Here is a 13,905-nt window from a genome sequence, read left to right as displayed (position 1 = left end):
GATAATTCACACCTCAGATAAAATTTATTTTATTATCAGCAGCTTCAGTATCTGCAATTTTCAACACTTAGTGAAGATGCAGGATTCGTTTTTTTGCTAGAAAGCCTTTGTGTGTGTTCCCATGTGTGGATCTTGTTTCCATGGCATCAACCTTTAAGCTCGAGAAGCGTTGATGGGAAGCATTAGCCAGTGAATAGGCATTAGGAACCAGCTCTACTCCCGTGTAGGGCTCTGACTTGTGATGAGGATAATGATACGGGATATGGTGATGATTTATGCATTTTAACAGCCAAGGTTTAAGGCTTTGCATGTGTGCAATATTGTGGAATAGAAGACTTGATGCAGCCCTGCTAGTGCACTTGCAAAGGCATTGCTTTTCCTGCTGCTTTGTCTTGATTTTTCTGAAAATGAGTCAATTTTGGAGTGTGCTGTGACTTGAATTATTTTTCTTGTTCTATTTTCCTAAATGCTTTAATGTCTTGGCTAAGCAGCTTTATCCTAAAATATCTGCATTGTCTTTCTTGCCATTGTTGTGTTACGATGGTATTGACCAAATGTTTTCATGTCTCAGGTGTGGTGCAGGTACATTGTGAGTCCTAGTGATCACAGTGTTTATTTGTAACACAGTGGCTCAAGCTGATATGTCAGTTTTGGGTATCTTTGCCAGCAAATGCTCAAGCACAGTGAGCTGGGTACAAGATATGCACTATCTTCTGTGGTTTCATGTTATGCAGGCATTGAGGTGATTGCAGCAGTTTCTCTGGCTGTAAAAGCTATAAAGTTGTGCACACAAAAAGAATATACAATTTTGATGGTATAGACTTCTGTTTTTTAATGTACAACTGTTTGATATTTTTATGATTGCAAGTGTACTTTTACAAAGCAGAAGAATGTGATTATTAATTTTCAGCTCAGTAATACATATAATTGTCAGCTAGGTGTAAGACAGTGAATCGGGCAGAGGATTTTGCGGGAATTACTTGTGTTTTAATTTAAAACTTGAGGACGCTCAGCAGAGTAACTTTGTGTAAGATGACGTCTGTATTACCTCAGGAAATTATGTCACCACTGACATTGCAAAATATAATTCAGTGGGAGAGATGAGCCCTTGCAATATGGCAGTGGGATGCTGTTGGTGCTTGTGTTACCATCATCAAAAGCTCAGTGAGTGGTACTACATGATACGTGTTAAAGCAACTTAAACATAGAATCATAGACTGGTTAAGGTTGGAAAGGACCTTAAAGATCATCAGGTTCCGACCCCCCTGCTATGAGCAAGGACACCTCACACTAGACCAGGCTGCACAAAGCCTCATCCAAAATGGTCTTGAACACCTCCAGGGAGGGGGCATCCACAACTTCCCTGGGCAACCTATTCCAGTGCCTTACTACTTTCATGGTGAAGAATTTCTTCCTCATGTCTAACTTAAATCTCCCCTCTTTCCATTTAAAACCCTTGTCTTATCACTGCCCTCTCTGGTGAAAAGCCCCAAAGCCCCTCACCAGCTTTCCTGTAGCCCCTTCAGGTACTGGAAGGCTGATACAAGGTCTCCCTGGAGCCTTCTCTTCTCCAGGCCGAACAACCCCAACTGTCTCAGCCTGTCTTCATAGCAGAGGTGCTCCAAGCCTTTGATCATCTTCGTGGCCCTTCTCTGGACCCTTTCCAACAGTTCTGTATCTTTCTTGTGCTGAGGGCTCCAGAGCTGTACACAGTACTCCAGGTGGGGTCTCACCAGAGTAGAGCAGAGGGACAGAATCACCTCCCTGGCCTTGCTGGCCACATTTCTTTTGATGCAGCCCAAGACACAACTGGCCCTCTTGGCTGTGAGTGCACACTGGCAGCTCATGTTGAGCTTCTCATCTATTACCACCCCCAAGTTCTTTTCCTCTCCTGCTCTCTTAGCCACTCTCCCGCCAGCCTGTATTTGTGCCTGGGGTTGTGCCGACCCAGGTGCAGGACCTGGCACTTGGCCTTTGTTGAACTTCATGAGGTTGGCACTGGCCCACCTGTCCAGCCTGTCAGGGTCTCTCTGGATGGCGTCCCTTCCCTCCACACAGCTTGGTATTGTCAGCAAACTTGCTGAGGATGCACTAAATCCCACTGTTCGTGTCTCCAACAAAGATGCTGAACAGCACTGGTCCCAGTACTGACCCCTGAGGAATCACCACTTGTCACTGTCTTCTACGTGGACACTGAGCCATTGGCCACAACTCTCTCGGTGTGGCCATCCAACCAATTACTTATCCACCAAGTGGTCTATCTGTCAAATCCATATCTTTTGAATTTGGAGACCAGGATATTGTGTAGGACAGTGTCAAATGCTTTGCACAAATCCAGGTAGATGATGTAATTTGCTCTTCCACTGTCTACCATCTCTGTAGCCCCATTGTAGAAGGCCACAAAATTGGTCAGGCACAATTTGCCCATAGTGAAGCCATGTTGACTTATCACCAATCACCCCCTTATTTTCCATGTGACATCTGACACATTCATATTAGATGCAAAGAAGAAAGAAAAATACTCTGAGTTTGTTTTGAAAAAAATTCATAACTTATTTCCATCACTACTGAGCTTGGGAGAAAATGTTTGCATTGGTTTATTTTTTCTGCAACTTAAAAAAATTAAACCAACCTGCTGCTACTAGAAGAGTTGAGTTCTGTGGTATTTTTCCTCCATTCTAGACAGATGACCTTAGGAATATGTCGCTTTAGATTTACCACACTGAGCCTAATTTGTACAGTTCTATGGGCATTATATGGAAAAATAGTATAGATAAGAGAAATTGAGATCTTCAGCATTCTTCTGATTCCCAGCTGTCTCTCTGAGGCTCTGATCTTGCAAAGGCTTAACTTGCGTTTGCTGTATGCCCGTGAATAGTCTTGTTGGATTCAGTGGATATTGTCAAGGGTGTGATGTTTTTGCAGAATTGTGGCCAGTCTTGGTCCTTAGGATAGAAATGTCAGCAGCGGCTGCATTTTTAAAAGAAAATGCCTGTTTATTAACAAAACAAACATACCTTGCTGCCACCAGTCTCTTAAGTGAGACTGTAGTGAAAATTTGTTTAAAAGTCAGAGCACTTCAACCTTGATTTTGCATCCTATAAACTGTATTGCTAGTTTCAGGTTAATTTTGAATTTCCTGTTGTAATTGCCGTTGTCTTCCTGCTGTTAAGAGGGCTGTCTTTATTAATTCATACTTCTTTTTCAGATTGCATGTGGCTCAGAGCATAATCTGGCAGTAGTTGGTAAGTAGCTTAATTTTATATCAAATCCCGTCACCTTTTTCTTTGTTTTTAAGTAGCACAAGATGAAAGAAAAACGTGGACATCAAACATAGGGGGTGATTAAGGACATTGTGTGCAGCTGAAAGGAGGGAAGTAACATACAGATGTGGAGGAAAGAACAAGAAAAACCAGTAGCATAAGTGGGTGATGATGAAAAAGTGCCCCTGTTGACCAGCCTTTGTAAGGAGAGAAGGCTTGATGGACATAAAAGCAAAATATGTTTGCCTGTTTTAGAACTGAGCCGTTGCAACCATTCAGTCTGTAGCATCTAAGCTTGAAGCTGGTCAAAAGTGTCTTTGTTTAACATGGAAATTTTCAGTGAAAAAAAATAATCTTGGGTCTTTTTGTTTGAAGCTTGGAAAATATTAAAAATGTCAGTCACTGGTAGTCAGGTTCTTTAGTGCATTTTGATATAATGCAGGTGTTGTAGTAATGATGAAAGTACTAGGAAGCTAATGGTGGTGGAAAAACTGAATTTTGTGCATTAATTCCAGGAATTAATTCTTGCTTTCATGTGATGAGTTGATAACTGGAGTTTGATACGGGGTCATTATTATTGGAACTAGATAATTTGTAAGGTCCCTTCCAATTCAAACCATTCTGTGATATCATTCTATGATGATATAATAACATTTTAACCTCTAAATACTCAGATGCTGTATAAAGGAGGTCAGCATAATTATCCTAATTAAGAGTCAGGGTGAAAAAGATGAAGAAAGGAATTCTATGCTAATCAGAGCTGGAATTGAAACAGCTTTCTAAGTTTCGGTCCAGCACTCCATCCACACAGACAGTTTTGATTGCCCTAACTGGGGTGCTGAAATGTACAGTGAGGAATTTCCTTGATTTTCTTGAGTGACAGGTGTGGAGAAACCAGCTGCATCCAACCTGCATTCCGTATCCTCATTTTTAGGGTACTTATTTTAACTTGGTGTCTTACCAGTTTCATTAAGTGGCCACAAAGGTAGTGTTCTGGATATGTACTATTTTTCCATGTGTACTGTAGTTGTCCTTCTACAATTAAACCTTGTAGTGAACTTAAGTTCCACTTAGTTTATGACTGGCTTTAAGAAAATATTTTTTCCCTTTACTTTCTCCCTACTTGTTCAGTGTCACATGCCTGTATTGATTGTCAAGAGCAGTCTGAAGAATCACACTGTGTTTCTTGCTAAATTGATGAAGTAAAAGCATAATGCTAGTGGATGCCTCTGGTGTGAACGAAAGCAAGGTGTTGAGTTTAAACAACTTTCTTCTTATGTCCTTTTAAACTGGAAAAAATGGGTACGAGAAAGGAATTCTAGAAGTAAGTTACAGTAAACTAAGACCTTTGAATATGTAAAGAACTTCCTGTGCCTGTCTAAGCTGTGTGCTACACTAATTGAAATAATGGAATATCAAAGTTGGAAGCTAGTTAGTTTTATTTTAAGGACACTAGAGATGTGATATTAATATTTTTTTAGCTAAACACTTTAATACATTTTATTCCTGAAATTAATTTTTACATGTGTTTTCAAAAGATTGACTTTCTAGAACATTTTGCAGTAGGATTTCTACAATCAGTTGTCACTCTTAGTTCAAAGCTGTCAGCTCTTACACTCCTTAAAGACATCACATGGGCTTCCATAAATATGTCTACTTGATAGTACAATTTTCTAATAACTTATCATTCAGGCAGAGTTTATTTAGGACAACTATATCATCAGTTTCTTTCTTAATTGGTAAATGCTTGAGTGATTGACTTCTACACTGAAATAATTCAAGCTTCATATGAAATATAAATGGAAAACCAAGTCTTTAAGAGTATAATATTCAAGTCACTATTTCTGGTTTTATATCTCAATCTGTTTGTGCTTTATCATCTTGTAAATAGAAATATTTGTAAGACAGAGAGGCTAGATTTATGATTCATTTTACAAATGCTGAAGATGAGTTCTAATCATCTTGCTGATGACACAAACTTTGATTTGTAGGGCTAGCAAGCAGTTAGCTTTGTCGTGTTACTTTATATAGTCTGCAGCCATTTGTACGGTTCAGTTATTTGAATTTTCTTTTCTTGCTTTCTTCTACTGAAGTCAGTGCAAAAATTGGCTGTTCTCTTCACTGTGATAGCACTGACTCCTTTTTCATAGGTAAATTGAAAGAAATTCTGTTTCGTTTGATCATGAGGTACATGTTTGATGAAAAAGAGGTGTGGGCTGTCTTCAAATATGCCTACATTTCTGAACTTCAGAAGTAATAATTAGGACATGAAAAAGTGTGAACATCTTCACTTCTAGCTCTTTGTAAAAACAGTGTTTTGGTTTGTGGTTGTCCTGTGACACTAATTCTGAAATTTGCGAGTATTCTAATATTTTTCATGTTGTATTATTTTTCACTTGAAAATGAAAATTCATGCTAAAAAAGAAAAGATCTTGTGCTTTTCCCCTCAACCAAAGATTAATCATCATGGGAGCCAGCCTATTTTGGATTGAAAAAAAAATGGATAGTTATTAAATAAATGTAGGATAGCATCTTACATCTGAAAAACATCTTCCAACGCTGAAAACTGTGTATTTACTTAGCATAACAAAGGCTGACTTTTCAACCTGTACCATGTAGCACTGCACTTCATGATATTAAGGCAGAATTTTATAATGACTGGAATACATAAAGAAGCTAAATCACTATGACAAAGTTGAGCTTTTCCAGGTTCAGGGGTCGACAGTGTTTTCAACACTGAAAAAGTAAGGAGATTTAATTCTTACCCTAAAACGCATGTGATTAAAAATGGTCTTTACGGAGAAGGCTCTTACAGGTTCCTGCCTGCTCCCCATTGGGACTTTGATCCTCTTTTTTAAAAAAAATAGTTATCCTTTAAGAGAACACTTAGCATGCCACATGCAGCTCAAGCAATGTTACAATTTAAATAATCAAATTATATTAACTATGCAGAAGTAGAGTTGCTATAAAACACGTGCGTGTCTTGACTGTGCTGCAAGCACAGGCCACAGGACAGAATGTCTTGAATAGCCTCCAAATACAATTGTTTATATTAATAAAAATTAAACCTATCAATTTTATTCAAGCCTCCTTGAAGTACTAAAAAAACAAAAAAAGAAATCATTACAAGGATGACACTTCTGTAGCCTGCCTCTGCGAAACCTAGGTAAAGCATAATTATCCTTTTTTGATCTTGCTTTTAGTAGTTTTCTCAAGCTGTATAAACCAATAAAAATCTTCTAAAAGAAAGATACTAGAGGATGAGTAGGGAGAAGTGCTTGCTTTAAAAACAGTTTGAAAAGTTTATTAGCTTCATTTGGAATCCGTCTTTAAAGCAGCCTTCAGAGGGGAATTAGGGTCTCCTTGACTGCATATTTAAAAGCAGTTATTTCTTACCCAGTCTGTGCATGCCTTCAGTAGTGCAGTGTCTGATGCTAAATCTAATGTAATGGGTAACTTGGATGCTTTAAGTATTTTTGTGTGTTCAGAAGATAAAGACATGGACCTTTCAAGTAAACATTTTCTGCTTCAAATTGTGCCGTTGGGTTTTCCTTGTACTTTCATAGTCAGCGTTGTGAATTCTGACTTCTCAGGGCTATGTTATTTTCTGGCATGGAGGATTTAAAGCCTCCTTCTAATGAGATAGTCCACAAATCCCAGTTTTGATAACACTGTGTAGTGACCCACAGCACAGGGCCGCTGTCAGTTCAGGTGATGGTGGTCCAGCAGTGTTTCCAAGAAGAACCTGGGCTTTGTGATTACTGGCCTGCAGTTACTCCCTTGATACTTGTTCTGTTTCCTTTGGACTACTTTCTTTTCAGGTTAGCTGCTTAACACTCCTTTTTCTCCTGAGTAATGGTAGTGGAGAGGGCATTGTGTAATTAATGTTACAATGATAACAAAAAAAACCAAAACCCAAACCAAAATGCCCAAGGTGGCCACCCAACCATAAGTGTCATTTGCACATGGAAGCCCCGTTTCAGTGTCTTCAATGCAACAGCATTTTCATGCATTTTTAAAATAACTTCTCAACTTTCTGCTAAATAATAGGCCCTTCCAGAAAGGGTTTACTTTTGTCTTCTGTTGCCTTTTTTGTTTACTGTGTTTTAGAAGGTGTAATATGTTCTGAGAATTTTGTCTTCTCTGTGGCTCATGTGCAACCACTGCTGTAAATATCATGACATGGGCATTCACATCCCTCTGAACCTGCAATTCATCCATCTGAGGAGTAGAAAGTAATACTATATGTAATGGAAGAATAGCCTTTGTAGAGGAAATTAGGATAAAACATCCCAGCACTCAAATGGCAGTTTTTGCTTCAAATGCTCTGAACTAGTTAGTGTGCAGTAGTGTTAGAGGGGCAGTAAAAATTATTATTCCATGATCTGTTAAAAATTTTTCTTCATGTTCTCATGCTGGAAGAACATAGAAGTTATGAGCTGGAAAACAAATGTGATCAAAATGACCCCAAACTTAGAGAACTGGTGATACACATCCTAAAATGGTGGTGTTAGTGACATCCCACTTTTCTTCCACGTTTTGTAATAAGGAAGCTGTAGGCTTCTTACAGGGGAACCATTACCTCTTAGTGAGCAAGGTCATGTTCTTTTAGCGAAGTTCCATGATTCCAAGTAAATTATAATATAAAGCATCAGTTGAGGAAGTACTGTAACTGAGGAGGCACAGGAGCAGGCTGTCCCCGTGTGCCAAAAAAACAGTAAGTGGGATAGGAGACCAGCCTGGCAAAAGAGGGACCCTTGGCTGGACCTTAAGAACAAAAAGAGAGTCTATGACCTTTGGAAGAGGGGACAGATCACTCATGAAGTCTATAAAGATGAAGTGAACCTCTGCAGGGTGAAAATTAGGAGAGCCAAAGCACAGCTAGAGCTCAAACTAGCTACAGCTGTTAGGAATAATAAAAAATGTTTCTATAAGTTCATTAACAGCAATCTCTATCCTTTATTGGATGCAAAGGGAATCTTAGTAACAAAGGATGAGGAAAAGGCTGAGGTGCTCAACACCTACTTTGCCTCAGTTTTTAGCAGTGGAACTAGCTGTTCCATATATACACAGCCACATGAGCTTCAAGCTGCAACAGGGCAGGTTTAGACTGGACATTAGGAAAATTTTTTTCACAGAAAGAGTGGTTACAACTGGAATAGGCTGCCCAGGGAGTTGGTTGAGTCACCATCCCTGGATGTGTTTAAGGGTCATTTGGATGTGGTGTTGGTGGATATGGTTTAGGGGAGAACTTTGTAGAGTAGAGATGATGGTTGGACTCGGTGATCCCAAGGGTCTTTTCCAACCTGAATGGTCTATGATTCTGTGATTATGAAAGGCGTATTTCTATGGCAGAGTGGGCACCAATGGGGAGAGGAAACTGTGCAGGCTGATGGACAGATCTCTGGGTTATGCTGACAGTATTATTTAGATGTTCACAGCAACCCTACAAGGCAGCAGATGTAGACATGTGTCTGACATTCAGTCCTGGGGGACTCAGCAGTTTGCCACAAAGAGAAAAATAAATTCTCTCTCTTGCTTTTCACATTGTTGTGGTGTTTGGATGAGTCTTCAGCATACACAGTGGGGGGCACTGGTGTTCAGCAAGGAGCCTGGGTCTGCTACTCCCTCTATAGCTTTATTTATTATGCATGAAAAATCCCAGTGCAGACAGGGACTCTATTGTAAAGGTTTCCTGGCAGACCAGCATGGAGTCATGTTGCAGCATGCTGTCTCTTTGCATTGCAGCACTAATCACATTCTCTGCTTATTAAAGGGCACCTGGCAGGACTTGGAGTAACCATCACTGTTGTCATTTTCACGGGGGTTATATGTCAGCCATCTAAATTTTTTCTCTAGCTGAGCCATTTTGTATGTCATTTAGCTCTTAACGTGGCTTTGACTGTTAAAATAACTCTTCGAACTATAACCTGCTTTACTTATTACAAAAAAGCAGCTTTGCTCATATCATTAACTTGAGCACCTGTCTGAGTGCTTTCTTCAGAGCTAGGTACAGATCTGACATCACAGTTTCCCTGTCATGTTTAGATACAGTGAGCCCTGACAGTGCTGTTCAAATGTCTTTTTGTTTTGTGCTACTTTCCTGCAGACTGTTTCATGCTCTAGGCAATGAAATTGTTCCTCTGGTAAGATATAAGCTGAAAACGAATTTCAAATGTCTGATTTTGTGTTATTTTCAGCAAGCTACCCTCACAAAATCTGATCCTCTCCTCTCATTGAAAAGCTTCTTCTCTAAGGGCTAATTGAAAACCAAGCTGTCAACTATTTTATGAATTTGTGGCTGTAGGGTGACGAGGAGAGAAGTGAGGAAATGCTGATTTGAGCTTCAGGAAAAGCCTTCTCATGAGGCTAAAAAAAGTTTTGTATCAACCAAATTGTCAGAAGCCGGTGGTCACTGGTTATAGGAAAAGGAGGGTGTTTTACTGTGAAAAGCTGATTAGAGTCACATGAGAAAATGGGATTGCATTGACCACCCAGAAAGAAACTCCAGAGTGTAGGGGTGAGATCTGGCTGTATTGCATCTTCTGTGGCTGAAGAGAAGTCTAAAGTTTTACAGCTCCCTTCTCTGTCAGGCCTTTGTCACTGTATTGCTGCATGTTTTGGGTGATGTGACTGTGCATAATGCTTCGTTAATCATCATCCTCTTTTGTCTATGTGGCTTGTCAATTTAGATTGTGAAATCTTTGGAATAAAAACTGCATCTTACTCTATTTTAGCACTGCCTTGCATAATGGGACTGGATTTTGGTTTTAATACTGCCGTACAGCTAATAATAGTTGCAATCACTTCTGTTCCCCTAAGAGGCAAGTTTAAAATGTAATTAATCTTAGTGTGTGTGTATCTCTGTCTTAATTTATATAATTTAGCACATAAACAGGTAATAATGCAGTGCTTGTCATATTGTTTACAGTGTGGTTTCCTGTTGCTACCAGATACAGAGCTACTTAGGCTCTGAAGATAAAAGCTGTTATTTTTCTGTGTTAAAATATCACGATTCTTGTAAAATTGAATTTTACTTATCACCATGGTGTCAGCTTAAAGTTTGTCTGGAGTTGAGCTCTTGTGCACTAACTGTCCTTACATTTCCTGCAAAGCACCACATCACATCTACAGGGATAATTCTGCTGCGTCAAGAACCTTGTGAAAGATGGGTAAGAGGAAAGCATGCAACATTAACCTCTGGTGACAACTAACCATCAAGGTGGAACTATGAGTGGCAGGTAGAGGACATAATTATCATAGGAAACTAGCAACCAACCAGAAAATGCTATATCAAGCAAGAATTTCACTTGAAGCTGAATGAGTAGAGACCTCTTGCCTGCAGGTATTGGTGAACAAGAAAAATGGTTCCACCTGGCTTTAGAAAATTTTGAAGGATGGGAAGACCCTTCAGAGTAGGAGCTGCAGTACAGCATGCTGTCCTTTGTCAGACAGTTCACTGAATGGATACTAAGTATTTAGAAAACAAATTAGAGTTTATAATATCTGTTTACTTAGAAGTTTTTAGTGAGTGATTTTACTTCAATGTAGAAGAAAAATATAGCAAATAAACCTAAGGCATATTTATCTTAATTTTCAAGGAAGCAAACAGGAGTCACCTGGAAACAAAAAGAGCCACCTTTGCTCACCAAGGAAAGATTAAGCATTTGTTGGCTATAAAATGAAATAAAAGGAAGGAGAAATGTCTGGCTTCAGGAAGTAATCTAGAGTATGGAGGAGAGATGCTCACTGAAGTAAAAGCACAAGGCCAGCGAAGCAGCTAAAAGCACTTGGAAGTGCATCAAGTTAAGGCTTCAGTATTATCCCACTGAGCAACTACTAAGGAAGCTGTGCTGATAATTCTGGGGGGTCTGTGCATGTAACAACCTCAACACTTAAACTTCTAAGTGTATTGTTGAGTAGATATTTTGCAATTTAAGAGTTGAGAGGAGAGATAGGTGTTAGAAAGCTGGCGTGAGGAATACCCTCACTGTGCTGTGGGGTTTGTGGCTCACACGTTTGTTTGTACTCATATCCAGCTCCTTTATGGAACTCTAAAAATTTTTCTGTCAGTACACAAATATTTGTGACCTAGCATAGCTATTTATATGCCATAAGAGAATAATCTCTGCAGGTTTTTTCTTCTGAATTTTTTTTGTGTTTTTGCATCTTAAATGCTCTGGGTAGCTTTCTGCTTAATAAAAACATTTGAAATAGATATTTTTTTAACTTTTTGAAGTTGGCTTAGCCATGACTTGAGTTTTTTGAGAAATGCATGTTTCGAGGTCGTATTTGCTGCCCAGTTTTGAGGTTTTACAATGCATTTTGGTGACATTCTTCAACTACTCTCTTTTGGTTGTGAAGGTCAGAAAAGTATTTTAAAAACTAAAGCTGAAGGCAGAGATGCTGACAGTGACATAGGTCTGAGAGATGATGCTGAAAGGATACACATGGAATATTGTGAGGCTGGTCTTGAAACAGGGACATTTCTGGGACAATACACACATCCCTTGCCTGGCTTACAAAGCAGACTGTAATTGCACAGGACTAAATGCATGCATCAAAGCAGGCTTCTTGAAGCTTTTTTAAACCAAAGTGGGCAGGGAATTGTTGCCCCAGTATTCCATAAGGGCAGATCCTCTTTCTACACTTTAAGAACTGGGACTTTGAAATTTAAAGTAGTGGAAACTGGAGTGGAGAAAGTAGGGAGGTATTAGCTGGCAAGCAAGCTTACTAATAACGAAGATACCATATGAGCTTGCAAACCTGAAACAAGCTTTCAAGGTAAAAATAAAGCATTTTTCATTAGAAAACATTTGTTTTAGGGAAGTATTTAAAAAAATTAGGCCAAAGAAGTCAAAAGAGAGAAGAAAAGTTTACATATTTGTAAAAATTACCCTTTACTTGTCTTCGCTTTTGAACTTTTGTCACGTAAATACTTTTTAATGGAAGAGAGGTAACAAAGTAATTAAAATAAACAATGCTTTTGAGACTAAGTTCACTATTCTGCTTTCTCCTATGCTTTTTGCAGATTCTCTGAGGAGCAACCAGGCTAAACTGGGCCTTTTATTATTTCTGAGAAATGTCTTCACCTTGTTTTATTTTTAGATTGTTGGGTTCACTTGGGCAGTGAGAAAGTGAGGATTGAAAGCTGTACTGAACAGGGCTGTAGGAGACATTCAACACAGCACATTTAACATTTCTTGTGGAGCAGTGAGAAGGGTTGATACATTCATGCTGATCAAGTAAATCAAACAGGAATCAAGTCAAGCATGTTACAGTAGTTTATGGCATCGTTTCAAACATAACTGTACTTAGGAAGCTGAATGAAGTGAGAGACTACTGCTACATAAAAAGTTCTTGGTGTTCATCAGTCTTTGAGGAGGAAAATGCCTGTATTGCCTATGTATTTGATTGTGATGGCTCTAAACTTGAAGTTGGTAGCACACCTGTCAGTGTTCTTAAAAACAAAGAAACCCAACCAACAACCTCAACAGAAACCCACAAAACTCTAGTGATTTTAAAAAACAGTATGCTGAGTCCTTATTGACAGATTTTTTTTTTTCAGATGAGATAGTGATATTTTCCTTAGCTGCTTAAGAGTTCTGACCTAAACACTCCTCCCCTCCCCAAATATAATGGAGTAATTACCTTGAGAAGATAATATGCGATAACATTGATTCTGGCTTAAACTTTGCTTGTTTATGTCATGGTATTGATTTGCTAAATTAAATGTTTTCTAGAAAGGCCTTCACATGATGCCAGGAATTAATGTTATAGACTTAGCTCTTTTATTTCTCCCATTTGTGCAGATTTAACATTATCGTATCCCTGCTCTGTAGCCTTGTATTGGAACAAATTACTTGATTACTATAAAGTAATTAAGATGGGAGCAGTAAGCCAAGGCAATAGGTGGAAGAGGTGAAACCGTTCGGCTGCTCTGTGAGTGTGAGCTTACAGCCATTGTACACTTCTTTTAGAAATACTTTCAGCCAGCTCATCTGATGCTGCACCTCTGACGTTTCTGATGCTTCTACTAGCTGTGAGAGTGATTGCCAGTGTTCTCTATGACCCTTCCTTTGGCCTTCCCAGACCTGGATTCCTCTTGGGAACTTTGCAAAATACAGCAATTCTCAGAGTTTTGATATTATGTGACCTGCAGAACTAGTAACTGAAAAAAATCTATCAGCTGTTCTCAAATCTCCTCTTACCTTGTAAAAGAGAACCAGGTTGTTCTGTATCCCCTAGAGTACCGCTGCCAATGAGGCATTCTGTAAGGCAGGATAGAGTCCTTCTGTGATCAGTGAAGGACATACATGGCTATTAGATTTCAGTCTCTGTTTTTCTCAGTATTAAAGTATTTCTGCCACTCAAGAACTTTTAATAGAAACGTTTCTGAACATGATGAGCTTTCCTTTTTTCCCTTGTGCATGATGCTCAGAACAACAATGTAATAAATCAGAGGGGAATTCTCCTACTAGGATACGTCATTAATCATATCCCCTTCCTTTTCTTTAGGCATTTGACTGTTATTTTAAAAAATATTTAACCCATCGTGACCTTGGTGACAAGTCTGAGTTGCCAAGAGATTGAACAGTTAAGCAGTGTCTTTGATGTAAATGTCTAAGATATTGAACTGGAG

The 13,905-nt window shown here is 39.0% G+C and overlaps 2 protein-coding genes across 3 annotated transcripts in view; one reads left to right on the top strand and one right to left on the bottom strand.

Moving 5' to 3' along the window:
• TMEM86A (transmembrane protein 86A) overlaps positions 1 to 13,905 on the bottom strand; it is a 526,280-nt gene that overhangs the window by 340,645 nt on the left and 171,730 nt on the right. The window lies entirely within an intron of this gene.
• Positions 1 to 13,905, top strand: part of SERGEF (secretion regulating guanine nucleotide exchange factor) — a 157,671-nt gene that overhangs the window by 88,623 nt on the left and 55,143 nt on the right. The window contains 1 exon segment of the mRNA XM_051622270.1: positions 3,209 to 3,245. Within this exon segment, the coding sequence (XP_051478230.1) occupies positions 3,209 to 3,245 (37 nt within the window).

Source organism: Apus apus, chromosome 5 (assembly GCF_020740795.1).
Source record: "Apus apus isolate bApuApu2 chromosome 5, bApuApu2.pri.cur, whole genome shotgun sequence".
Lineage (NCBI taxonomy): Eukaryota > Metazoa > Chordata > Aves > Apodiformes > Apodidae > Apus > Apus apus.
The sequence above is the reverse complement of the archived record's forward strand: the minus strand, read 5'-3'. Positions and strand labels throughout refer to the sequence as shown.